At 40.3% G+C, this 26,907-nt stretch overlaps 1 protein-coding gene across 4 annotated transcripts in view; it reads left to right on the plus strand.

The window, feature by feature from the left end:
- LOC115085479 (myelin P2 protein-like) overlaps positions 1-25,711 on the plus strand; it is a 159,183-nt gene extending 133,472 nt beyond the window's left edge. For 2 of the 4 annotated variants that reach the window (XM_029591551.1, XM_029591552.1), the window contains exon 5: positions 25,524-25,711. In XM_029591551.1, coding sequence (XP_029447411.1) covers positions 25,524-25,574 — 51 coding nt within the window. In that variant the 3' untranslated portion in view covers positions 25,575-25,711. Of the gene's footprint in view, positions 1-23,346; positions 23,444-23,964; positions 24,010-25,523 lie in introns of those variants that run through there. The other 2 variants (XM_029591554.1, XM_029591553.1) reach the window with 2 other exon arrangements.
- The last annotated feature ends 1,196 nt before the right edge of the window (positions 25,712-26,907 follow it).

Genomic DNA, 26,907 nt, shown 5'->3' on the forward strand with positions numbered 1-26,907 from the left:
GCCAGTGACTTCAATTTTGGGCCAAGAGAATATTAGGTACCGATGGTTGTACCTGAGTGGTATGGCTTTTACCATTAGAGGCGTGACATCGTTATTTAAATCTGTGGAAGAGGTGCTCAAAATTCTCAGGGCAGCGGGAATATCTATGCTGTTGATGGGACAGCATTCTGAGAACCTGGTGACTGTGGCACATCCGGAGCAGTCCAAGTGGCAACAGATTGAAAAGGGTGGATGACAGCTACAGTGGAACTCTGGAGACTCATTTCAGAATTCGGGCTCCTCCCAAAAAGAACAGAGACTTCTACTGTCTTGATTTGAGTAAAAAATGTTGGCGATGGAGGATTGAAAAGTTTTTCTGGAGACTCTGCTTTTATTATGGGTCCCATATAATGGACTTTAAGGCTCATAGAGAAACTGATGATGCTTTGGGGGAGGTTCTAAAGTTGAACCCATTCATGCTGTGTGGTCTGGGGATGCCAGGCCATTAAGAAATTTGGAAAATTCAGATGTTTATACAAAAAGTTTTCTTAAATGTTCTTGTTGATATATGATAACTGGGTGGTGAACCTAATTTTATGATAATGATTATAGTGAGGGGAGAGAAGGGAATGAGCAGGTTGACTCATTCCTCTGGGTGGTAGGAGTCTACTTAATTTGGTAGACTAGGGTATGTTGGTATTGGGGAGGTTGGATGGGGATAGGGGTAGGGGTGGGAGGATGGGAGGTAGTTTTGGTTAAGAGAAGGAGGAAGGATACACATAAGAGTATTTGGTAGGGAGTGGAACTACTTGGGATTTGGGTTTATATATTGGTTTATGCATGGTATGATGGATTTGGAAAAGGTGGGCATTGGGCAAAGGTGGAGGCTGGCTCTGTTACTATGGCTTCTCTTAAATTTATCTATCTCAATGTAAAAGGTTTGAATCCCCATATTAGCAGCAACTGATGTTTAAAGAATTGGCATGTTTACAGGCATCAGTTGCATTTATACAGGAAACATAGGAGGGAAAGACATGAGCGTTTAATGTATTCTAAACAATTCTCACATCGATTCCTAGCCTCAAGTTCTCCAGGCAATAGATATGGTGGGGTGGGGATATTTATTTCTAAGAAGATTATGGTACAGGTGGTTAATATTAAACATGATGAGGGGGGGAGGCTGATCTCAATGGTAAATAGTTTGCTTTGGTCAATGTGTATTGTCCAAATTCTGCTCAAGGAATTCTCTTAGACAAGGTTAATAAGCATCTGATTCAATTCTCTAGGGGAAGTATAATTATGGGAGGGGATTTTAGTTTTGCCAGAAACTTGATCCTGGGTAATTCTTCAGAAGAGGTGTTACAGCCCAGGGTCCTTCACTCACCTCGAGGCCGGCCCGGGCCGCTACGCTGCCGATTCGGGCTTCCCAGGCCTCAGCCGCGGTGCTCCCTCCTCGAGGGAGATGCCGGCGTCCAGTCACATCTGGCCCCGCCCCCTTGGCACGCGCATGCAGGGGCTCAGTATTTAAAGGGGCCAGCTCGGGAAACTCAGGGGACACCCTCAGGATGACGTCAGACGCTGCAGGGTATTTAAACCCTGCAGCTTGGCCTAAACTTCGCCTTACAATGAGGTTCGCTCAGTTCCCCTGAGTTATTAGTTGCTGCATTTGGATTCTGGATCATCTTTGCTGACTTCTGGCTTCTGACCTGGCTCCGTTCCCTGACTATGTCTTCAGCTTCCTCCCCTGGCTTTGGTTTGTCTTCTGACTTCTAGCTTCTGACCCGGCTTCGTCCTTGGATTCCGACTTCAGTTTCTTCCATCACCTCAGGTATCTGGTACTTGCTGGCCCAGAGGATTCTCCTAAGTCCCAGTGGCTTGGGCTCTCAAGGGCTCCACCTGGGGGGGGCCGCGGGCTTCTTAGGGTGAAGTCCCATCCAGCCTCCTGGGCTCAGCCGGCCCCATCATCCATCTCGTCGGCCGCTGTCCGGATCCTTGGGTCGCATAGGATCCCACCTAAGTCCAAGAGGTCCGAGTTCCTACGGGCTCCTCCCAGGGGGGATCACGGACTTCCAGTGGTGAAGTCTTCTCCGGAGTCTCTTCAGCGCTGACACTTCCTGTGGGTTCCCACAGTTTACCATCTACAGTCCTCAGCCGGCCCAAGGGTCCACGACTGTACACAAGAGGAAGTTAATGCTAAACAGGATAGCTCATAAGTAGATACAGGACGATTGGCAGTTAATAGATGCAACTTCCTGCTTTTCAACTTACCTCTCACCACCATCCGACCGCTCCAAATTCTTCAAAATACTGCTGCCAGAATATTCACGAACGAAAAAATACGATCACATTACTCCAACTCATATCGCTACCACTGGCTCCCAATAAAATACAGGATAGACTATAAAATACTATCCATAATACACAAATAATATATGAAAAACAAACAAATTGGCTAAGTGCATCCATAAAACTCCACTCACCAAACTGAAATCTCTGTTCAGCTAACAAAGGTTTATTAAAAATTCCACCTGCTCATCATAAACTTACCTCACCTAGGAAGAGAGCCATATCTCTAGGAAGCCCCCGAACTATAGAACTCCCTCCCAACCGAACTGAGAACACAACAAAATTTAAAAACCTTCAAAAAAGAACTAAAAACTTGGATGTTCACCAAAGCCTACCAAAACACCCTATGACGCTATGATACATCTTCCCTCCCTATCGACCCATATAAACATACAAACCCTTTCCAAAACACGTAATTTAACCTGTACAACTTACAACCAAGCTAAGTTTATAACGAATAAGATAACTATGTTAACAAGCGTATGAATCTTTGATCATTCTGTTAAACATCGAAACTTATAAATCGTTGTGATGGCGAAACCGAATGACGGAATATAAACTCAATAAATAAATAAATAAATGTGTGGAGGGTGTTGAACCCAAGTTGTAGGAACTATTCTTTCTATTTCTGCCCACATTACTCTTATTCTAGGATTGATTCCTTTTTGGTGGAAAAATCTTTGGTTTTGAGGTCCCTGGGTTCTGACACAGGCTGTATTACCTGGACAGATCACGGCCTGGTTTGGTGGGTGGTGAAGCTCAAGTCACCCCAGGAGAAAGGCCTTACATATTGGAAATTGAATGACAGTTTGATTAAGGATAAAGATTTTACCCTTCGGATTAGATCATGCATAGAAGATTATTTGTCTGTCAATGTTATGGAAGGGATGCTTCCAACTACTATGTGGGATTGCCTGAAGGCAGTGGTAAGACGAAGTTTGATAGCGTTGGGTACGTTTAATAAAAAAAAAAAAACGGAGAGAGAGAAGCAAGCCTTTTACAGAGTCTAAGCTCTAAAGTTGGAACATAAAACAACTCCAAATAGCTCATATAGGTAAGATGAATGATATTTGATATAAAACCAGCTTGCTAGGTGCGGACAATATTGCTTTTAAGTTAGACCAGGTTAAACAGATGTATTATGAAACTGGTAATAAAGCAGGTAAACTGCTAGCTCATAAATTGAAAGGGAAAATGGGCCCAATCTCGCATTTTAAAAATTAAGGATCTGGAGGGAAATGTGGTAATGGATAGCAAGAAAATCTAATCCAGATTTGTGCAGTTTTATGAAGAACTGTACTCAGTAGAGGCATCCACCTCATTAGATAAGATAGAATTACCTAAATTGAGCACTAAATTGGGGGAGATTCTTAGGTGTGCTATTACCAGTTTGGAGGTGCTAGATGCAATCTTGGATCTAAAACCAGAGAAAGCATCAGGGATTGATAGCTTTACTTCTTTGTTCTACAAGAAATGTAAAGATTTATTAGTCCCCCACACTGGTTAAAATGTTTAATTATATTTGAGACGGGAGCCATCTTTTGCCTTTTGCAAATGTGACAGGTATAACGATATTCCCAAAACCAGGCAGTTCCTATAGACCTTTCTCATTGATAAATATTGACCTGAAATTGCTAGCTAAACTTCTTGCACAGAGATTAAGAATACAGATTGGGGGAGTGGTTCATCCTGATCAGGCAGGATTTATGCCTAGGACAACTACAGCCAACCATGTGCGTAAAATTATAAATTTGGTTCAAGTGGTCAAGAGGGGGTGGTAATCTTCTCTCCTTTTTGCAGTTGATGCAGAAAAAGCATTTGACAGAGTACACTGACCATTCTTATTTCAGGTGATGGAAAGGATGGGGTTAGAAGGTCATTTTTTGACGTGGATAAAGGAACTGTACAGAGGCCCAGAGGCCCGTTTAAAGTAAATGGTTGTTATACCAATACTTTTAAGATACAGAGAGGTATGAGACAGGGATGTCCCCTATTGTCTCAACTCTTTGCCATTAGTCTGAAACATTTTTTTTTTAAATTTAACAGTTTTATATACTGAAATTCTTGTAAGGGGTTACAAATCAGTTTGGTTTACATTGAACAGAAACAGTGCTTCAGTAAATGAAGGCAATTACATTGAACAATAACAGAGCTTCAAATGAGAACAATTACAAAGAACTAAGGATTCCAATAAGAATAATATATTATTAACCAATAAAACAAGCAGATAACATTTAACATTTATACAGAAGACAGTGTCTCGGAGAGAGTAAATATAATACACACGTGAATAGCAGAGGCTAAGATCTTGAACTACGAATCAGAAAACTGGGATTGACGCAACAAAGGGTTGCCCCAAACTAATATCATGGAACAGAGGGGCATATAGCCATATAAGGGTGTCATTCTGCAGTATAATAAAAGGCTAGTGGGGTTATGATTAGGTATGTGAACCGTAGTGAAGGCAACAGAAACTAAGTAGAGGAGCTAAATCTGGACATGAATTTTTTGACTAAGGCGATATAAATGAAAGGAGGAGTCAAAATACTACTCATGAACGAGCAGGTTTTAATTCAGAAGCTTATCTGAATAGGAAAATGGCCTTATGAATGGATTCCACATTAGTGGAATCCATTCATAAGGCCCTAGATATATGGCCCTAGATATATCAGGAATTAAAGTGGGGAGTAGACATTATCAAATGTTGCTGTATGTGACCTGGAAATCTCTCTAGTCGGTGGTGAGGGAACTAAAAGCCTATGGGAGAGTATCTGTCTTCAAAGTAAACTTGGATAAATCAGAAATAATACCAATACATCTCACTGAAGCTCAATGTCAGCAATTAAGGTTGTCTGACCAGTTTAAGTGGAGTAAAGACAAGGTGAAATCTTAGAGTGAACATCTCAGCAATTACTTACCAATAACTTCACTAATGCAAGATCTGGGGAAATGGGATAGGTATATTCTGTGTTGGTTAGGAAGGGGGGCGGCATTAAAATTGAATTTGTTACCTAGAATTTATTTGTTTCGAATACTGTCATATATCATTTATGATTCTCATCTTAAAACTTTACAAAGAAGAGTATTTGTATTTATATGGAAAAGAAAACCTCTCAGGGTAGCTAAGGGAGTATTATTTAGAACAAAACAGGAGGAAGGTCTGGGAGTTCAAAATCTAATGAAGTATTTTGCAGCAGCACAATTGAAAGTTGTTGTGGAATGTCATGGTAGAAAACAATGGGTGGATATCGAGCAAGATATGGGTCACATCCTGGTTCAGTATTTATTTTGGTTGCCAAAAAATAGTAGGGGAGATATCTTTTGATTATCTCCTTGGCTATTTGGGATAAATGGAGAAAGCATCCTTTTGGTGATGATTTTGTATTATCTAACTCCCATCAGATATAAAAATGTATTTTTGGTTGGGCAAGAGTATTTATCATTTAAAAATGGTGAACTTCTTGGATTAAGTAGATTAGGACAGGTTTGGGCTTGGAGTGATATGAGAAGTTTTCTAGAATTGAGAGATGCTTTTGGAATGTCACAAAGGGATTTTTTGGCATATGCTCAGCTTAAACATCTCTGTAAAAGATAGTCTGGCTAGGGGATATTCTCTTTTTGAAGGATATTGTGCTCAAGCCTCTAAGATAAAAGGCAAGGCATTATTTCTAAAATGTATGTGCTATTAAATCCAGGAAGACTATATCCTCTCATCTAGAAGCATGTGAGGGGCATTTAGAGGTGAAATGGGAGGATAAGATATGGAAGCAATGTTTTTTTGGCCATAGGTCATTCAATTTCTTCTATGCTGATAGAAAATGGCTATACAATGTTTTATAAGTTGTATTTATCCCTCTTAAATTAAGGAAGAAATAGCCATCTTGTAGTAATCAATACTGGAGAAACTGCAAGTGTTGGGTCTTTCTTCCATATGTGGTGCTGCTATCCCCAAGCCAAGGAATTTTGGGGAAGGATTAGTAATTGGGTGGGCAGACAGGTCCCCTAGTTTCTGAGGTTTGGTTACTAAACATCCAAATAGGAAACTTCTTCATTTTACAACAAAAGCTAATAACCATGATGCTGATTGCAGCAAGATGCGTCTTAGCGGCATGGTGGAAAGGAGCTGAGATCCCTCCTTTGAGACGAGTGATATGCAAATTGAGATCAATACACCATATGGAAAAGTAGACAGCTATCTATTTGGATAAAATGCAAGATATTCTGATATATGGTATCCTTTTACTGGGTGGCTGGAACCTGAGCCTTTCTTTTAAATCTTTCTACTTTGATTAGCCTGATCAAGCATGAAGGGTCTATATTTGGATCCTGAGTTGTACTTTGCCCTTCTTCTTCTTCTTCATTTGGTTCTAAATTTTTATTAGGGAGGAAAGGGGGGGTGGAAGGTGGTTGGAGGTCTGATTAGTGGGTTGGGTATTGTTCAAGGGATGGAAGGGGATTACTGGTGTGGGGTTATTTGAGTAAAGAAGCTTTGGTTAAGGATGGCATGTAGAGATAAGTAATGCTCTGATGTCTCTCTGTTAGTAAGATAGGAGCTGATATAAATTTCATTTAATATTATATTATTTTATAGTATACTAATCTTAATTTCATTTACTATTAGAACTATATTATGGTTCTCAGTACATTTTATAAGATATTCCATGGTACACTCCACTTACTGTTCCTTTGCAAGTTGGTAATTTCAATACAAATTATAAAAAAAAAAAAAAAAGAGCATTGCAATATGTGTGAAAGGTCTCTCTCTCCAGGGGAGCTTCCCCAAATGGTTTACTTGGTACTAAATAGAAAGTGGTCCTGGTTTCAGTCTCTTACAGAAAGTCCACAGTCCATCATCTTCTCTGTCCATTCTCTATCTTGTGTGGCTATGGCAAGAGTTTATGCTTGACTTCAGCTGAAAGGCTGAAGCAGTTAAGATGAGATACTGAATTTGTGACAAAAGGGAAGAAAATAAATCTTCTCCCTCCTCTGCTGAGATACTCTCTGTACAAAGTTTAGATTACTTAATTCAGTCTCTTAGGTAGGTGATCCAGCCAGGACGGATTGACCTATCGGGGGATCGGCATCCTCTGGTGGGCCGGTTGCTCTGGTCACGAGGTCTGCCGAACACAGCCGCGACAGAGCCGCGCTCGGCAGACCACAGGATATCTCCTGGGCCGGCCAGGGCGGAAAATCCCCAGGCCGATCTTTACCCGGAATCCGCCCCTGGATCTAGCCATGAAATCCTGCCCCTGAATATCTCTAGAAAGAAAGTCTCTCAGTCTCATAGCTCCTGGTTCCTCTGTCCCTTGTTAGGATTTTACATGCAGCTCAGCTATGAAGCAAGAACAGCTATCTGTCTCTATTTCCTCAGAGTGCAGTCTTCTGTCTTTCCCTATTGAAAATTAGTTCTTCAGGAGAAAAACTGATTGCAGAGCTGCCAGATACACTCATCTCTTCCTGGTTCCTGAAACCAACTCCTGGCTGCCAACTTTGCACTCAAACTTTGCACTCAAACTTCGCACTCAAACTCCAACTCTGCCCTTCACACTCAAACAGAGCCAGACAAATTGCATCTTTTTTTCCTTAAATGGTCTTCGGCATTCCTTTGGCTTCTTTCTCTGCTGGCTATGTAGTACTAAACAGTATAGCCCTTTTCTCAACTTATTAGCACCATGAGTGTTGGATGCTGGTAGTTGCAAAACATTTGTCATTCACAGGAGAGCACACAGTGGTTTTGATGTGTTTTTATATTCCTTCACCCTAGCTGCAGTGGCTTGCAGTCTCTGCAGGGTCGAAAAAACCTTTTTGGCAGGTCCAAAACACATCACTCAGGTTCAGACACAGCTCACTCCACTTCGTAATTCTTCAACACATGATAAGCTCATGAGGGAAGGAATCTGGTTTATAGTAGCTTGCTACATATTTATTTCTTTACACATTTTATATTCCACGATTCCATAGTGATCAGCATGGATTACAATAAAATGTGCATAAAACTAAGGCACAGAAAACAATAAAGCAAAAACAACAACCAATAAAATATAAAACAGGAGAAATTAAAATGCATAAAACAAGCTAAAAACACAAATGAGTCATCACAATATAAGTGTACACAGCTGTTATAGAGTCAAAGGTTGTAGACTACAATTTACCCGTAACATTGGGCAACAATGAAAGTGTTACTGACCTAAAAAGGTCCTACTCTGTAGTATCTTGATGTGCTGAACACGAATATGACCATGAAAAGTTTTTATTGGCTCTCGTTTTGAAGATATTTAATATAGTTCACTTTCTATGTTTAGTCATGTAAATTTATCCAGTAGGACTGTAAATAAGCCTAGAATGATGTAATATTGCATCATATTGCATAATACCATCATGCAAACATCATCCAGAGTTTATTACATCATTTTCTGATGCAATGCAGTTCTACTGCCATGCTGCTGCTGAGTAAGCTGACGTCAGCAGTGTACTATATGAAGCCCAGTCAGAAAGGGTGAGCATTTGAAATATTCATGCTGGCTGACTACTGCTGGACACTCTGCAGAGATGCTCCCAAACAGGTGTACAAGAGACAAGCAAAGAAATCTAAGACGTAGTCTATGTCTTCATTTTTCAAACGGTATTAACCGTAGGTCTCCTACTATTGGCATACAATTCAAGATGTAATTATATTATTGCATATTACAAAAAAACTAGAGCCAATTTTGTATTTTCACAGTCACATTCATGTTTAGCACATGGAAATGTATAAGAATTGGCTAATTTCATTTCCGTAACATGACTTTTGTGAAAATTTGCTGCCCAGTGTAATAGAGCACTGTCTTATCTAGCTCCCTCTTTGTGGAATACTCTTCCAGTAGATGTTTGTTGCATTATGGACATTAAAACTTTTAGAAAGCAAGTGAAGGCTTTTCATTTTTTCTATTGCTTTTAAGTGAAACATGTTATGGATATTATATTTTAATATTGTGAATGTTTGTTAAATAGAAACAGAGAAATATGACAGCAGAAAAAGACTGTAAGGACCAATATATCTGTCATCCATCCAATTAATTTAGCATTATAATTCTCATCACTTCCTTAGAGATCTCCTATATTTATTCCATGCTTTCTTGAATTAGGATGCTGTTTTTGTCTTCACCACTTCTAATAGGAGACTGTTACACACATCCACCCCATCTCTGTAAAGATATACTCCCTCCTAAGATTACTCCTGAATCCATTCCCTTTCAACCTCATCCCTTGAGTCCTCATTCTAAAGCTTCCTTTCTATTGAAAAGGCTCACCTGTGTATGGAAATATTTGAGATTTGAATGTCTCTATCATAATTCCCCTATCTCACCTTTCCTTTAAGGTATACATGTTTAGATCTTTAAGCCTATCTCCATATGCTTTAGAACAAAAACCACTGACCATTTTAGTAGCCACCTTCTGGACTGACTCCATCCTGTTTATATCCCTTTGAAGGCGTGGTCTCCAGAATTGTACACAGTACACAGGGACCTATACACGCACAATATCATCTCCCTTTTTCAGCTGACCATTCCACTCTTTATGCAGCCAAGCATTTTTCTGGCTTTTACCATTGCTTTATCCACCTGTTTGGCCACTTTAAGATCATTGGATTCAATTACCCAAGATCCTGCTCTTCCTTTGTGCTTAGAAGAATTTCACCTCTAATACTGTACCTTTCCTTTGTATTTTTGCATCCTAAATACATTACTCTGTATTTTTTTAGCATTAAATCTTAGCTGCCAGACCTTAGACCATTCCTTGAGCTTCACTAGATTCCACCTCATGTTGTTCCACTTCTTCCTGGCCATGCACCCTGTTACAGATTTTGGTATCATCGGGGAAAAAGACAAACATTTCTTGACAACCCGTTCATTATGTCTCTCACAAAAATATTGAAAAGTACCAGTCCAAGGACTGATCCCTGAGGCACATCACTAACAAGCCCCTCTTCAGAGAAAACTACATTTACTACTACCCTTGTCACCTCTGATTCATCCAGTGATTAGTCTGACTCTAATGGTGGAAAAATAATGGAGGCTCTTCTGAAGGAAAGGACAATGAAGCAACTGAAGCCAGTGAGTTTCAAGATCTGAGGCAGCATGGTTTTACCACAAGGAGATCATTTTAAACAAATAATAAATCTGATCTGTTTCTTCAAATGGGTGATCAGAAAATTAGATTAGAGTGGGTGCTGGATGTAGTATACATGGATTTCAGTAAAAACTTTGGATAAAGTAGTATAGTTATTGTATTAATCTACTTCATGGGTAGGCAACTCCAGTCCTGTAGTGCTACAAACAGGTCTGGTTTTCAGGATATCCACAATGAATATGTATGAGCCACATCTACATGCATTGCCTCCATTGTATGCAAATGTAATTCATACATATTCATTTATAACTCATGCATATTGATTATGGATATTCTGAACACAAGACTTATTTATTGTACTTCAGGACTGGAATTGCTTACCCCTGGTCTACTTTAATAAATGGAAATAAAAATCAGCAAAGAAATCATTTTAAAAAGGTTATAAAAATATGAGAAATGGAGGAGTCAAGATGGTGACAAGAATGTTCCTTGATCTCCGTTTGCCTGGTTAGACTCTCCTTAACTTGATTATCTGTTATGCCTTTGAAAAGAAAGGGAAAAGTCAGTAGGGATGTGCATCAGGGACGGATTTGTCCCATTCAGTATTCGTATTCGTGGGGGACCCAAACCTGTTGCATCCATTCTCGGGGGATCCTGATCCATTCATTAGCTACGTATGTATTTGATTCCCCCAAAAAAACCATCCCAACCCTATATATTTAATTAACTACAATCCCCCACCCTCCTGACCCCCCCCCCCCCCAAGACTTACCAAAAGTCCCTGGTGGTCCAGCGGGGGGGTCCTGGAGCAATCTCCTGCACTCGAGCTGTCGGCTGCCAGTATTCAAAATGCCGCCGATAGCCCCTGTGACATAGTAAGGGCAAAGGCTATCGGCGCCATTTTGAATACTGGCAGCCAACGGCCCGAGTGCAGGAGATCACACCAGGACTGCCGCTGGACCACCAGGGACTTTTGGTAAGTCTTGGGGGGACTCCTGACCCCCCCCCCCAGTATTCAAAATGGTGCCGATAGCCTTTGTAGTTGATGCGGGATTGTACCGGTAATCAATGAAGAGCTATCAGTGAATGTGATATGTGATCAAATTTCCTTGAACCTGTTAAGTCTAGCTGCAGCATTTTGCAATAGTTGTAGTTTTTTTTAGAAGACAGTTGGTAACTCTGAGTAGAAGTGAGTTTCAGTAGTCTACATTTGAGAAGATGAGGGTCTGCAGGATCAAGTGGAAGTCTACATGAGTCAGCAATGGTTTCAGTCTATGTAGTAAGCACAGTTTGGCATAGCCTGATTTGATTCATTTTTTTACGTGCTTTTCTCTTGTAGGTTCTTGTCAATCTATATATCTAAGTCCCATACTTGGTCTGAAGGTGTAATGTTAAAGTTACCCATGTCAAGTGTTTGAGGCATTGCTATAGGTAGATTTCTTCTCAATAGAATAATTTCAGTTTTATTAGTGTTTAGATTGATTTAAGTTTGGATAGTTCATATTGTACAGCCTTCATGTGTGTCGCTAGAGTTAATTTTGCATTTTCAAAGAGCGACTGTAAAAAGGATTATTTTGGAAAATTGGTATATTTTACAGAGTCACACAGAGTTCACACAGATACCATTGTGTACTTACACCCGCGGGGCCAATTTAAAAGATCAATTGGTGCCGACGGATTCTACTCCATGCACTATCAATAGAGAACCGGGATCTCATCAACCTTGTGGCCAGTGCTCCATTTGTCATGTGATGATGAATGTCACTTCGATAACCTTTGCTAATATTAATTTCACTTTATTTCTCAAATCTGTTACGACGTGCCTATCTGTGGGTGTAATATACATGATCCAATGCCCTTGCTCAAAAATTTATGTGGGTAAAACAAAACGCTCTTTGAAAACCCGTCTTATAGAGCATCGTTCTTGTTTAACACATGGGCGAGTCACTGCTCCTTTGGTGACTCACTGTCAAGAATTATCCCATAATTTTGATGAACTGCGGGCTTGCGTCTTAGAACAGATCCTTTCCTCATGGCGTGGAGGCGATTTTGACCGCCTCCTACTTCAATCTGAACAACGTTGGATACATCGTTTACAGACTTTACAGCCGCAAGGACTGAACACTAATTCAGATTTACAGGTGTTTCTTTGACTGATTTCAGATCAGTGCGTCATGACTTTACTCACTTCCCATTGGTCACGCTAGCATTTGTTTGGTTTGTTAAATTTGGCGCGAACACCGCCTGAGTGTTGTCTGTCTTCTTGAATTTGTGCAGGAGACCGGATGGTCCCGAGTAAGGATTCTACCTCCCCTTTCTGCTCTGCTAAAGATAAAGATAAGTACATATGATCTTGATTATAAATATTTTTATATTTTTATTCTAGAAAAGTGATTGAAGACGCATATATAGAGGCTTTAATAGCACTAGTATCTACAATGTGCTTCTGACAAGACGGAACTGTATGATAATGTGATCTTAGGCTCCTGATGAAGCTGTTCTTCAGCGAAACTTCGGCCGCAGTAGAGCCGCTGTTCAAATTTGTTACTCCGTCTCTCGCAACGAAGTTGCTGCATCATTTAAAACTCAGCAAGGCCGGTTATAAACATTTAGGAAACGACTGCAAATGATTGAGAAGTCCGGGCGCTCTTTGTACACTTCTAAGAGACACCGTCTGGCTTGCTGATGCAGTTCCTTCCTCTACTTGAGATGTAATTATGTCAAACAATGCACATCTACACGTCTCCAGTTAATATTTGAGTTATTGTAAAACATATAATTAAATAAATAAAAAATAAATAAGGAATATAAAATAATAAAAAATAAAAAATAAAAATTACAAAAAATAACTAGTATAAAAAACTTAGTTAATAGGACTACAGAGCAAAAACATTTCTATACGACAATAGCTTCCCATTTTTGTTTGATTATTATTATATTTTGGGTTTGCTCAGCTCTTTTGGTGTTGTTTGTCAATTCTTTGAGCAATGACAGACATAGAATCACTCAAAACATTAAGTTTTACAGCAGCTGATCTTCAAGAATTATTAGCACGACCTTCAATTTTTACCTCAGCTGCCCCAACAACTAGCAACGACCAATGGGGGTCTTTACAAAAGCTTATGCAACGTCTGGTTAGAACTAACCTACATGCAGATACTCTTCGTGAATATTGTAGACATCAGCATATCCCACGAGGCCTACGTGTCATTAAGGCACCTCATTTATACAGTGAGGACCCGGACTTTCTTTCCAACTGGAACGCAATTTTAAATAAATGTAGCCTGGATCTTATGATCCTGATCATTAGAACGGCTCAACACAAGGATATAGAAATACAAGAAGAAATCAATATTTTACAAACTGAGATTTCATCAAAAGCTGCAGATATTAATGCATTCCAAGAACAACTGGACAAGTTAAAAGAGTCCATTGACAAATTCCGGACAGATTTACAACAAATGAAATTGGAGAAGCTGAATCGAGACGAGAAAGACTATACGACTGGCTACATATACCCTTGGATGTGTGAGGAGAAAGTGAAAACCTACAATCGTAAAGTCACCTTTGACACAAATAGTGATGACTCCTCTGGCGATGACCTTACAAGAACAACAGCCCCCCCAAAAATAACTCAAAATCTTACAGGAGAGAATCGTTTTTTAGAATCTCGAGGCCGGGGAGGCCGACGTCAACACAGGACCAGAGGACGCAACCAACCGTGGTCCGATCGCCAATACAATACACGACAGACTCGTCAACAAAGCAGCAGGGATCTCTGATTTTAAACCTATCCCGTCATTCACTCACCATATCACAAATTAAAGTTCTTGAAAAAGGCCTTTCATTTATACCCACCCCGAAACCTAATTTATTTGAGTTAGAGGTAGCGGTGTTCAAATTCATTCGGAAACTATATTTAAAACATTTTTTCAATAATACTACCAATATGGATATATCTATACTCAAAAATAAATCTACATGGTGTCCACCTGGAAACCCGGATCCGTTAATTCACACTTACCATCAGGTAATATTACGACAAATACGAGATAGTTTTACTACTCATCACAACTATTCCAATTTGACAAAAATAGAATTTGAAGCCATACAAGAATTGCGTAATAACAATGACCTAATAATTAAACCCGCGGATAAAGGAGGAAAAATAGTGGTGTTGGACCGGCGCCAATATACACTTGAAGTACAGCGTTAACTACAAGATTCCCGCTTTTATTTACCTCTAACTCAAGATCCCACTGAAGAAATTATGCAAGAAATTGACACTATCGTTACACCAGGGCTACAAGAAGGTTTTTTAACATCAAAAGAAGCTGTCTTTTTGAAACGTTTGCATCCGAAGGTACCTTTGTTCTACATCCTACCAAAAATACATAAAAATTTGGATAGCCCACCAGGGCGGCCTATTGTTTCTGGGCGAGATTCAGCACTGGAACCACTATCCCAATTTATAGATTTTTTTCTAGCTCCTTTTGTTCCATTACTGCCATCATACGTACGTGACTCTCAACAGATGATTTCTTATCTAGAAGAGATTCAGTGTGACATGACAAACATTTCTTTGATAACTTTGGATGTGGAATCTCTTTACACATGTATTCCACAGACAGAAGCCATCAGTATTGCGTTTGAATATTTTGAATTGCGACCTCGACCGCACCGCATTCCATCCGAATTTTTGGCAACATTATTGCAATTGGCACTACAGAAAAAATTTTTTGCCTTTGAAAAACAGTTCTATCAATAGATACGAGGTACCGCCATGGGGGCAACCATGGTGCCAGACCTAGCCAATCTTTATATGGGCCAATTTGAAAAGCAATGGATACATAATAACAATCCTTTTTCTCATTTTATAAGATCATGGCATCGTTATATTGATGATATTCTCATATTGTGGCTAGGCACTAAAAATGACTTTGAACACTTTTTCAACTGGATAAATTCTTTGAATCAACATCTTAATTTTACTTCTAATTTCCAGGATCATGACATTGTCTTTTTGGACATATTGATAACTAAATCTACTGATGGTTTTATTACAAAACTTCACAGGAAACCTGTTAGTAGTAACACTTTATTACACTTCACCAGTGCGCATCCAAGACATCTTAAAGAAAATTTGCCAACTAGCCAATTCTTTAGAGCACGGCGTTTATGTACAACCATGCAGGATTTTCAGGACCAGTCAAGGATATTATCAGAGCGATTTCAACATCGGGGTTACCCCCAAAAATGTATTAAAAAAGCTTATACCCGTGCTAAATACACTCATCGAGAGTGGCTTTTTTTGCCTAAACAACGTAATACAGAAGAGTTTGCAACCCCCACTTGTGTCATTCCATTTTCATCGATGTCCTCGACTGTAAAAAGGATTATTTTGGAAAATTGGTATATTTTACAGAGTCACACAGAGTTCACACACATACCATTGTGTACTTACACCCGCGGGGCCAATTTAAAAGATCAATTGGTGCCGACGGATTCTACTCCACGCACTATCAATAGAGAACCGGGATCTCATCAACCTTGTGGCCAGTGCTCCATTTGTCATGTGATGATGAATGTCACTTCGATAACCTTTGCTAATATTAATTTCACTTTATTTCTCAAATCTGTTACGACGTGCCTATCTGTGGGTGTAATATACATGATCCAATGCCCTTGCTAAAAAATTTATGTGGGTAAAACAAAACGCTCTTTGAAAACCCGTCTTATAGAGCATCGTTCTTGTTTAACACATGGGCGAGTCACTGCTCCTTTGGTGACTCACTGTCAAGAATTATCCCATAATTTTGATGAACTGCGGGCTTGCGTCTTAGAACAGATCCTTCCCTCATGGCATGGAGGCGATTTTGACCGCCTCCTACTTCAATCTGAACAACGTTGGATACATCGTTTACAGACTTTACAGCCGCAAGGACTGAACACTAATTCAGATTTACAGGTGTTGCTTTGACTGATTTCAGATCAGTGCGTCATGAAGTTACTCACTTCCCATTGGTCACGCTAGCATTTGTTTGGTTTGTTAAATTTGGCGCGAACACCGCCTGAGTGTTGTCTGTCTTCTTGAATTTGTGCAGGAGACCGGATGGTCCCGAGTAAGGATTCTACCTCCCCTTTCTGCTCTGCTAAAGATAAAGATAAGTACATATGATCTTGATTATAAATATTTTTATATTTTTATTCTAGAAAAGTGATTGAAGACGCATATATAGAGGCTTTAATAGCACTAGTAACTACAATGTGCTTCTGACAAGACGGAACTGTATGATAATGTGATCTTAGGCTCCTGATGAAGCTGTTCTTCAGCGAAACTTCGGCCGCAGTAGAGCCGCTGTTCAAATTTGTTACTCCGTCTCTCGCAACAAAGTTGCTGCATCATTTAAAACTCAGCAAGGCCGGTTATAAACATTTAGGAAACGACTGCAAATGATTGAGAAGTCCGGGCGCTCTTTGTACACTTCTAAGAGACGTCGTCTGGCTTGCTGATGCAGTTCCTTCCTCTACTTGAGATGTAATTATGTCAAACAATGCACATCTACACGTCTCCAGTTAATATTTCAGTTATTGTAAAACATATAATTAAATAAATAAATAATAAATAAGGAATATAAAATAATAAAAAATAAAAATTACAAAAAATAACTAGTATAAAAAACTTAGTTAATAGGACTACAGAGCAAAAACATTTCTATACGACAATAGCTTCCCGTTTTTGTTTGATTATTATTATATTTTGTGTTTGCTCAGCTCTTTTGGTGTTGTTTCTTATGTAATTGATGCCACATATGTTATGTTGTTATAGGAATGGTAAGATTATGTATTGTTTTTTTCTATTGATTTCCGAACCTTGTATGCCAAAAAAGTTTGTAAATAAATAGGTTCAAAATAAAAAATATCCAGGAGTTAAACTTTTGTGTGACTCCTCTCTGTGTTTTCTGTTATATTAAACTATACTGTCTAATGATCATTGGTGCTCCAGTGGCTGCATTTCTAAACCTTAGAAATACTTTGTCTGTTCCTAAGAACTAGATCCAGTATCATCCCATTCCCTCACTAGTTCCATTTCCATTTTCTGAGAATCCATGGAGAGAATCCAGATCTCTTTTCTTCTGTTTCAGCAGACAGAAGAATATGAAAAGAAACTTGCCAGAGAGGCAAAACTTCAAAACAAAAAATTGCAATGATATTTAAGTAAGACGCCTATTAGGGAGTTGATTGTTCCACTAGATGACCAAGGGATATAAGGGGCATGCAAGGAAGTCAAGGGCATTACAGAAAAACTAAATATTTTTCTTGATCTTTACTCAAGAGAGTGTTGGGGACATACCTATGCTGGAAATCACATCATGATGAACCAGGAAGATTTAATAGAGCAGATTGACAAACTAAAGACAGACAACTGCAACTGAAAGAACTAAAAATTGAAATTGCAGCTTTATTCCTAGTAACCTCTATTTTTTCATTCAAATCAGCTACAGCACTTGAGGATTGGAGGATGGCCAATGTAGCACCCATTTTTAAAAAGGCTCCAGGGGTGATCCAGAAAAGTACAGACTGGTCAGCCCAATGTTGGTACCGGGCAAAATGATAGAAGCTATTCTGATGAAAAGTTTTACTGGCCATTTGGAAAATAACAGACTAAAAGGGCAAAGCCAATGTGGATTTAAAAAGGAAGTCTTGTCTTACAAGTCTGCTAGATTTTTCTTAAGGGATTAACATGTGGATAAGGGTAAGTTGGTTGTTATAGAATGTCTAGATTTTAGAAGGTGTATGACAAAGTCCCTCATGAAACACACATCAAGAAATTAAAATGTCATTGGATAGGAGGCAATGTCCTCTTGAGGATTGATAATTGGCTAAAAGGTAGGAAACAGAACATAGGAATTGCCATGCTGGTTCAGACCTAGGGCCATTATTTATTTATTTATTTGGAGATTTTTATATACCGCGGTACATATAGAAATACATCACCTCGGTTTACAGATAACAATAACTTAGCAACAGGCTTTACATATAACAGGTTATTCAGTAAGTAAACAATAAGTTAGCAACAGGCTTTACATATAACAGTTTATACATTAGGTAAACGATCAAGAGCTTCAAGTTTTATATCAATAACAGTTTTATATCAATAACATTAAGCCCAACATCCTGTCTACAACATTGATCAATGTAGACTGCAGGTTCTTGGCTGATGCCATAAAGTAGACCTAATTCCTCTTACTATTCCTAGGGATAGCAAGAGCTTTCTTTAGTCTACCTGGCTACTAATGTGTTGTGGACTTTTCCTCCAAGAACTTGCCCAAACCTCCACCTTCATCACATCCTCTAGCAACAGATTCCAGAAAATAGGACTGAATGGTCATTTCTGTCAATTGAGAAAGATAAACAGTGATGTGCCCCAGGGATCTGTACTGAGACCAATGTTTTTAAATATATATATATATATATATGACATGAAAAAAGGAATGATGTGAATGAATTTGCAGAAGATGCCATCATTCAAAGTTGCTAGATCACAAGCTAATGTGAGGAATTGGAAGAAGACCTTGTGAGACTGGGGGACTGAGTGTCTAAATGACAGGTGAAATTTAATGTGGACAATTGCAGAATGATGCATGGAGGGAAGAATTATTCAATCTATAGGAGCGCAATGTTGGATTCCATATTAGGCATCACCATTCAAGAAAAAGATCTTGGCATCATTGTGAAAATTACTTTGAAATCCATAGCCCAGTGCATGACAGCAGCTAAAGAATAAATAGAATGTTAGGTATTATTAGGGAAAGAATGGAAAATAAAATGGAAGATATCATAATGCCTCTGTATTGATTATTGATGTGAGCACACTGTTCTGGATCCGGAGGAGGGAACACTAGGGAGCGCTCCTGATCCCGGGGAAAGTGTGCCCTTAGACCTCAGCGAACCAGGAGAGGAGCTCCAAGGAAGTGCCAAGGCAGGTGAGATGAAGTCCTGTCTGGGCTGGGACTGGAAGCCCAGGCCCCCACCAACCTGCTCAGCCTCGGTGAGGCCAACCACGCAAGGTTGGTCTCTGAGTGGTCCTCAAATCGCTCCAAGCCCTTTCGGATCTGCCGCTGGGTAACAACAGAGGCAGCAGGCCGGACAGGAGGCAAGGGCAGACAAAGACTCTGGTGCATGGAGACTCAGATGAGGAACTTGGAACGTGGAGACTTAGACGAGGAACTTGGAACAAGGAGTCACAGTCGAGGAACTTGGAACATGGAGACTCAGACAAGGAACTTGGAACATGGAGACTCAGACACAGGCGAGCAAGGTCCCTCAGGTGCCCTACACAACCCAGCTGGGCTGGTCACAGATCACAGTGTCCTCTACGCATCCTACACAGCCGTCCGGCTGTACGCAGACCACTAGGGGAGCGGGGCAAGCACTGGACAACCACACAGGTCAGGAACGAAGCAACCCCTTGGATCCTCCGAGGTTGGAACAGGATACTGGACTCGGAATTAAAACATGGAACTTGGAACCAGAAACTCGGAATTTAAAAACAAGGAACCTCGGGAGGAATGGGCTATTCAGGACCTGGGACATCAGGACTTGGAACATCAGGACTGGAACACGGAACATCAGGACTGGAACACGGAACACCAGGACTTGGATCACGGAACATCAGGACTGGAACAGATACAAGAGGAACAGATGACTAGGGATCCCATGAAGAATGGAATTGCCAGGCAGGGACAGGAAGCAGAAGTCCTAGGGAGGACTAGCCCCTTGTGAAGGCAAGGTAGAACTGGAAGCTGGGCCCTTTTATAGGGCTGAAGATGAGGAGACATCCAGGGAGGAGTTCAGCTGGGACCTGGGGCATATCCGGCCGCGGGCCCTTTAAGTCACTGAGAAATGCGGTCTTGCCCCTAAGAGGAAGTGGGCAGGACCCTGGACAGCGGCATCTCTGCCGCTGCCTCTGGGGAGCAGGGCTGGGCCGAGGAACAGGTCCCAATGGAGGAGGCGGCTCTCCCTGCCTTGGAAGGCAGGCTGAGGAGTGGCTCCAGCCGCAAGAAAGACCGGGGACTGCGGCCTCTGGGCCACGAAGCAGAGATGACGTCAGCGGCGGCTCCAGCCGCATTGAAGTACGGCGGCAGAGCCCGCCGTGCAGGAGAAGGACGCTGGCAGCCTCCGGACCGCATGGAAGCGGTGAAAGTCGGCGGCAAGACGGTGGCCTCCGGTCCGCAGAGGTAAGTGCCTGCTCGTGGCTGGGCCCATGAGCAGGAGTTCAACAAACACTTTAAATATTGTGAGAATTCTGGTCACCCCATCTCGAAAATAATATAGCACAAATAGAAAACGTAGAGAGAAGGAAGGCTAAAATGATAAGGGAATGGGACAGCTCATCTATGAGGAAAGGCTAACAAGTTTAGGGAAAGGAAATATGATAGAGATCTATAAAATCTTGATGGGATGGAACAGGTAATAAACATTGAATAATTATTGTATTCACTCTTTCAAATAGTAGTGAAACTAGGGGGACACACCGTGAAGCTAATAGGTAGCAAATTTAAAATAAATCGGACTGCATTTTTTCACTCAGCACACAATTAAACCATGGAATTTATTATCATAAACTACCATTAGCCATGTAGACTTGGGAAAGACATTGTTTAACTAGTTATGAAAAAAAACGACAGGATTAATCCTTGGTCTGCCGAGTATTTGTGACCTGGATTGGCCATTGTTTAAGAGAAGCTGGTAGGCTTGATGAACCTTTGATCTGATCCAGTCTGGCATTACATATGTTTCTTATGCTCCATTCCAAATCCGGCAGGTGAAAATCTCCCACCAACTACACCTCACCCTTCAGTCCCATCTTTTGAATATTTTTGATGAGGTCTCTATTCAGTTCTTCTGCATGTGTCAGAGGTCTGTAGATCACAGCTGTGTAGATGAAAATGCCATCTTCCTTTTCCAAACTGGCTTACGGCTTTTCATTTACTTTGCTATTATTTTTTAAATAAAGGATTGCTCCTCTGCTTTTCTGTTATCCCTATCCTTTCTGGCCATATTCCTTTCATGACACTCATTGAATCATGTCTCCTTGACAGCAACATTGTTTAGGTTTGACTCTACTATAAGAGATGCAGGTCGGACATTTTATTGCCTGGACTATGAAAGTTTGTATGTACAACTTTCCAGCTATTTCTTTTTGCATTCTGCACAGCCACATACCTGTCCTCTTTGTATATCTTGCTATTAAAGGGCAGCCTTGTGAGATCCTCACATGTTTTTTTCTCCACAATCTTTATTTTTTCCTCAAGAGATGAGGGTGTGAATGAATCAGTTTTCACCCGCCACCCCCTCCTCTAGTTTAAACAATTATATTTGTTTAATTTGAATTTTGCTCCAAGGGTCCTTTATCCTCTCATTGAAAGATGTAGGCCATCACTATAGGATAGCTCTTTTTTCTTTCATGTACAACTCCACCCCCAAAATATCTAAAACCTTCTTCACATCAGGTTTTGAGTCATGTATTGACGTAGTGATATGCCATAACATTTCCTCTCCCTTACCATAAATAGCTAATGCCTCAGAAAATTCTATGATCTCTGTCAGATGCTTAAGCTCCATTCCCCAAATCCGTGGATAAAGGTAGGGGGGGGGTTTTAGATAGGGCCGAGGGGGTGGGTTAGGTAGGGGAAGGGAGAGGAAGGTGAGGGGAGGGGAGGGCGAAAGAAAGTTCCCTCCGAGGCCGCTCCGATTTCGGAGCGGCCTCGGAGGGAACGGTGACAGGCTGCACGGCTTGGCGCGCACCGGCTGCCCAAAATCGGCAGCCTTGCGCGCGCCGATCCAGGATTTTAGAAGATACGCGCGGCTACGCGCGTATCTTATAAAATCCAGCATACTTTTGTTTGCGCCTGGTGCGCAAACAAAAGTACGCGAACGCGCTTTTTTAAAAAATCTACCCCTCTTTGTTCTAGAAATTCCTTTCCACTGAAAAAAGATTTACCTTTTAAGCCTTATTGATACTTTTGAGGTATTTGAATATTTTTGTTAGCTACCTCTCTCTCTTCTTTTCCAGACTATGAGGTCAATATTCAAAAAAAACCCTAAATCTTAAACCCTCACAGTTAAATCTTCAAAGCTGTTATGCATGGAAATGTGACATACTATCGGAGCAATTTTCAAAACCCAATTACTCGAGTAAAGTGCTCTTATATGAGTAAATCTGGCCACGAAGTAGCAATGGCTTAGACTCTATCCCTTTAGATGCCATAAATGATCCTTTCTCATTATTCCCAGCCCTAGTTAGCCCAGGGAGTAGATGCTTTGCTGAGGAATGAAATCTAGGCAAGCTCTAGACATTAAATTTCACTTTCCAATGAGCCATCGAGTCAGCCACAGTATCACTTTCTAAGGTTTATGTTGTAGGTTCTATACCATTTTTGTAGCTTACCTCTTGACTGTTTCTACTGTCTATGCGGTCTTAAGAACAGAATTATAATACTCCAGCAGAGATCTCTTCAGTGATTTGTACAGATGTTTTACAATTCCCTTTTTTGGCCAGTTAAATCAGAATAGCCATACCTTTTATGGAATTACCCTACCACAGACAATGAGTGTCTACGAAAGTTTCAGATTTTATGGGAAATAAAAAACAGTTCAAGTTGCCTATTTATACTGCAATCAACCTTAAAGTGATTTTGTTTGATTATCATGTCTCTTCCATAATATGTAAGAGAGACAGATTGTTTCAAAGTACATCCCTCTGCCTTTTAGGCATATTATCTGATAAATTTCAATGCTCTAAATATGAAATATTGCTTGTCAGTAAAGGGATTAGTCTTGCTAGAAAATTCATCCTGATGAAATAGATATCCAACACGGCTCCTCTTCTGTCTTTTTGGATGGCAGATCTCAATGATCTGAACTGCAGGGGTCACTTTGGCAATAAGGAAAGTGGGGAATGTCCTAAAACCCACTGTGATTATATCTAAAAGAGGGAATTACATCTGCCTGAAGACAGACAGTACTTTCAAAGCTACAGAAATCATATTCAAACTAGGAGTGGAATTTGATGAAGTCACAGCAGATGACAGGAACACCAAGGTGAGAGCAATGCAAACACTCTTCATCAAAAGAAACCTAAATGATTAAAGTTAAATGTAGCTTGAATTTTGCAAAAATATTTAGATGAAGAAATCTAAAAAATTACCAACTAAAATGTGCCTGCAAAAGTCTGCTTTTCTTTTTTTTTTTTAGTATTCCAAATTGCTTATTTATTATAGCTGCTTATAACCTGCCAATCTCAGCATTAGTTGTGTTAAGTTATGTACATATTGCATAAAAATCTAAAAGAAAATGAAAACAAAACTAACATGCTACAATAATACGCATTGTGCCATTGGTTCCTGTATTTATTCTCACTTGGTGCACAATAATTTCTCCTGGCCTCAGTACAATTCTCAGCTTCATGGTGCATTGCTGAGCAGATTTGTCAAGACTGATTTCTTTTCTCTTTGTATACCTTAGTAACTTTCGAAAATGGTGTACTTTCACAGTTGCAGAAGTGGGATGGTAAGTAATCAACAATAAAAAGGGAAATCATAGATGGACAAATGGTGGTGGTAAGAAATCTATTCCAGACATCCATTTTCTGGAGGGTTTAAATGTAAAATTATGTATCTAAAAAATAGAAGGTGTGAAATGAACCCTTTATAGTTTACTCTTTTTCAGTGCCACTTGCTCATCTTGCAATCATATTTACAGTATGTATTAAAGAGACTGTAATAAACCCACTTACCTTTTTCAAATATTTTAAATATTATTTCAAATAATGCTAGAGGCAAAGAGTGCCTCCTAAATTGCTTATAATGAGATATTAATTATATATGAATGCCCCAGTTGGTACAATGGAATAAAAGTTGTCCCTGTGCTACCTGAAAGAAATCTTGGTCAAATCCTGGTTAATAAATCGACTTTTCCAGCCGAGACATTAGAAACTATTAGGGATTCTTTCTCCTCCTACCTCCCTCCCTCCCCCCCCCCCCCCCCCAATTAATTATTTTGCTCGATATGTAGAACTGGTGAAAGTAGAATGGCAGCCAGAAGGCTAATAACTGGAATATTATTGGCAAAATCTGAACAAGAGTCAAGAACATTGTTATCTTCTGTTGTAAACCTTTTTGCTTCTAATAAAACTGAAATGGATTTATGTTTTAACTTTTTTATTCATTGATTTCAACAACATTAAATACAATACAGAATACAATATGTCAATATTTCCCCCCATTTCCTAAGCTGAAATGGATTTATATAATAAACATTTTATTTTATAAATACTTATTAGTAAGATATATCTACTTGTCCTGTTTAAATGTTAGCAGAGGAATATGACATAAAGACCACAAGCATTGAAAAACAACCAACATAATCTTTGTCTTTTATAGCAGTAGGTTTCGTACAAAGTTTAGCAGATTAAGGGGCAGATGCAATACAATGCGCTCAGCCGAGCGCACTGTTTAACCTACAATCGGACGCGGGATAAATAGGCACTAATCCATCCCCTAATGCAATAGAGGGATTAGCGCCCATTTAACATGCATTCGACGTGGAATGAATGAGATAGTGCTCATCACATGCAAATGCATGTGAATGAGCCTATTACTAATTAACTCCAAATGCAAAAAGATAAATGTGCATCCCTCGGCGGCCATTTTTATTACTGGCAGTCAGGCAGGTTTGAAAACCGAGGCCGGGTTCACTGGTGTCAGTCTTCATAACCGGCAGATGTGGCGGGTCGCATTAGGAAGGAGGTGCTAAGGTCGCGCAAAGCGACCTTAGCATCTCCTTCCTAGTGCGACCCCCTAATTTCCATATTCAATGGCACCCCCCTTGCGGGCACCATGCGTGCATTAAAAAAGCGGGGGCTGAATAGTCAGCGTCCACTTTCCGTGCACATAATTGCATCGGCCCCTAAGAATTTCTGTCAGCCTACTTGACATTGGAACTCTGTTTCCTGAATAAGTACTTTGCATTGCAGTGATCACTTTATAAATATACAATATGTTAAATCTTTTCTTTCCTCCTAGACATGCGTGATAAATGATGCGACATGTGTCAGAGTCTATGAAAGGGAATGAGAAATTCAATCTCCACTCCAGAATAGAAATTGCGGATGACAAAAATTTCAGTTCAGTTCAGATACAGTGTCTTCTGTATCTCCTTAATGTTTGGAGCAGGAGGTAGCATTTTAGTGCACTACTTTGCTGTTCTTAAATAAAATTCTCAACCACCTCAGTTAAGAGTTGCTGTATTCATTTTGTCAAATTACTGAACTTTTAGCTCTGGGATACTTTTCTCAGGGAAAGAGAATTACTTGTTCATTGCATATTTGATAAAATAGATGGATTTAAAATAACCTTACTTTTGGTTAACAATATTAACACAGAAACAAAGCCATTTAGCCAGATAGCTTTTCTGGCTAAATGTCAACATATGGAATATTGGAACACTTACCTGCCTAGATTTCAGCCAAAAAGTTATTATTGTCACAGTCTGGCAGCCTGAAAGACTGGTGCTGAGGACAGATAGGGGCTGGATACAGGCAGGGCCTAAACCAATGACAAGAGCAAGATATGGAAAATAGACATGGGACTGAACTGGAAGGGGAAAGACAAGGACAGAACTAGGCAAGGACTAGAAATTCAACAGAAACATGAAAGCTCAACAGGGCAAAGTAACCCTAGTAAGCCCAAAGGCCACATGGCAGGCCAGGTGGGCCAAAAAGGCCCCAGAGCAAGGCAAGAAGCCAAGATAGGATACAGATAAAAAAAACACTGGCAATTTTAATAATATATCACACCATCAATCAAAATATACCATATAGTAACATATAATTTATTATAATAACCTTTATTTAAATTACAGAAAAGTTTTATATTAGAAATCTTTTCACATAATCATTTTTTTGGTCTAAATACACAAAGGGGGTGTGCGCCGAGCCCTAGGGGAACCTAGATTGCTTTCCCCATTCCCTCCGAGGCCGCTCCAAAATCAGAGCGGCCTCGGAAGGAACTTTCCTTCCACTCCCCCCACCTTCCCCTATCTAACCCCCACCCTCCAGACCCTACCTAAATCCCCCCCCCTACCTTTGTTTCAGGAGTTACGCTTGCCTCTGGCCTCTGGCAGGCGTAACTTGTGCGTGCCGGCCGGCTGCTCGCGCACCATCCCCCGGCACAGCCTCTGTGCCGGAGGCCTCGGTCCTGCCTCCGGACCAGCATCACCCCCACAGCCCCGCCACCTTTCCGCCCCTTTTTCAAAGCCCCGGGACATACGTGCATCCCGGGGCTTGCGCGTGCCGCCAAGTCTATGCAAAATAGGCTTGGCGCGTGCAGGAGGATTTTTAAAGGGTTTCCCCAAAAGGAATACATGTTCAAGGTTAACATTTCATTTTTTTAAAAAATCATCCATACA

This window comes from Rhinatrema bivittatum, chromosome 2 (genome assembly GCF_901001135.1).
Source record: "Rhinatrema bivittatum chromosome 2, aRhiBiv1.1, whole genome shotgun sequence".
Lineage (NCBI taxonomy): Eukaryota > Metazoa > Chordata > Amphibia > Gymnophiona > Rhinatrematidae > Rhinatrema > Rhinatrema bivittatum.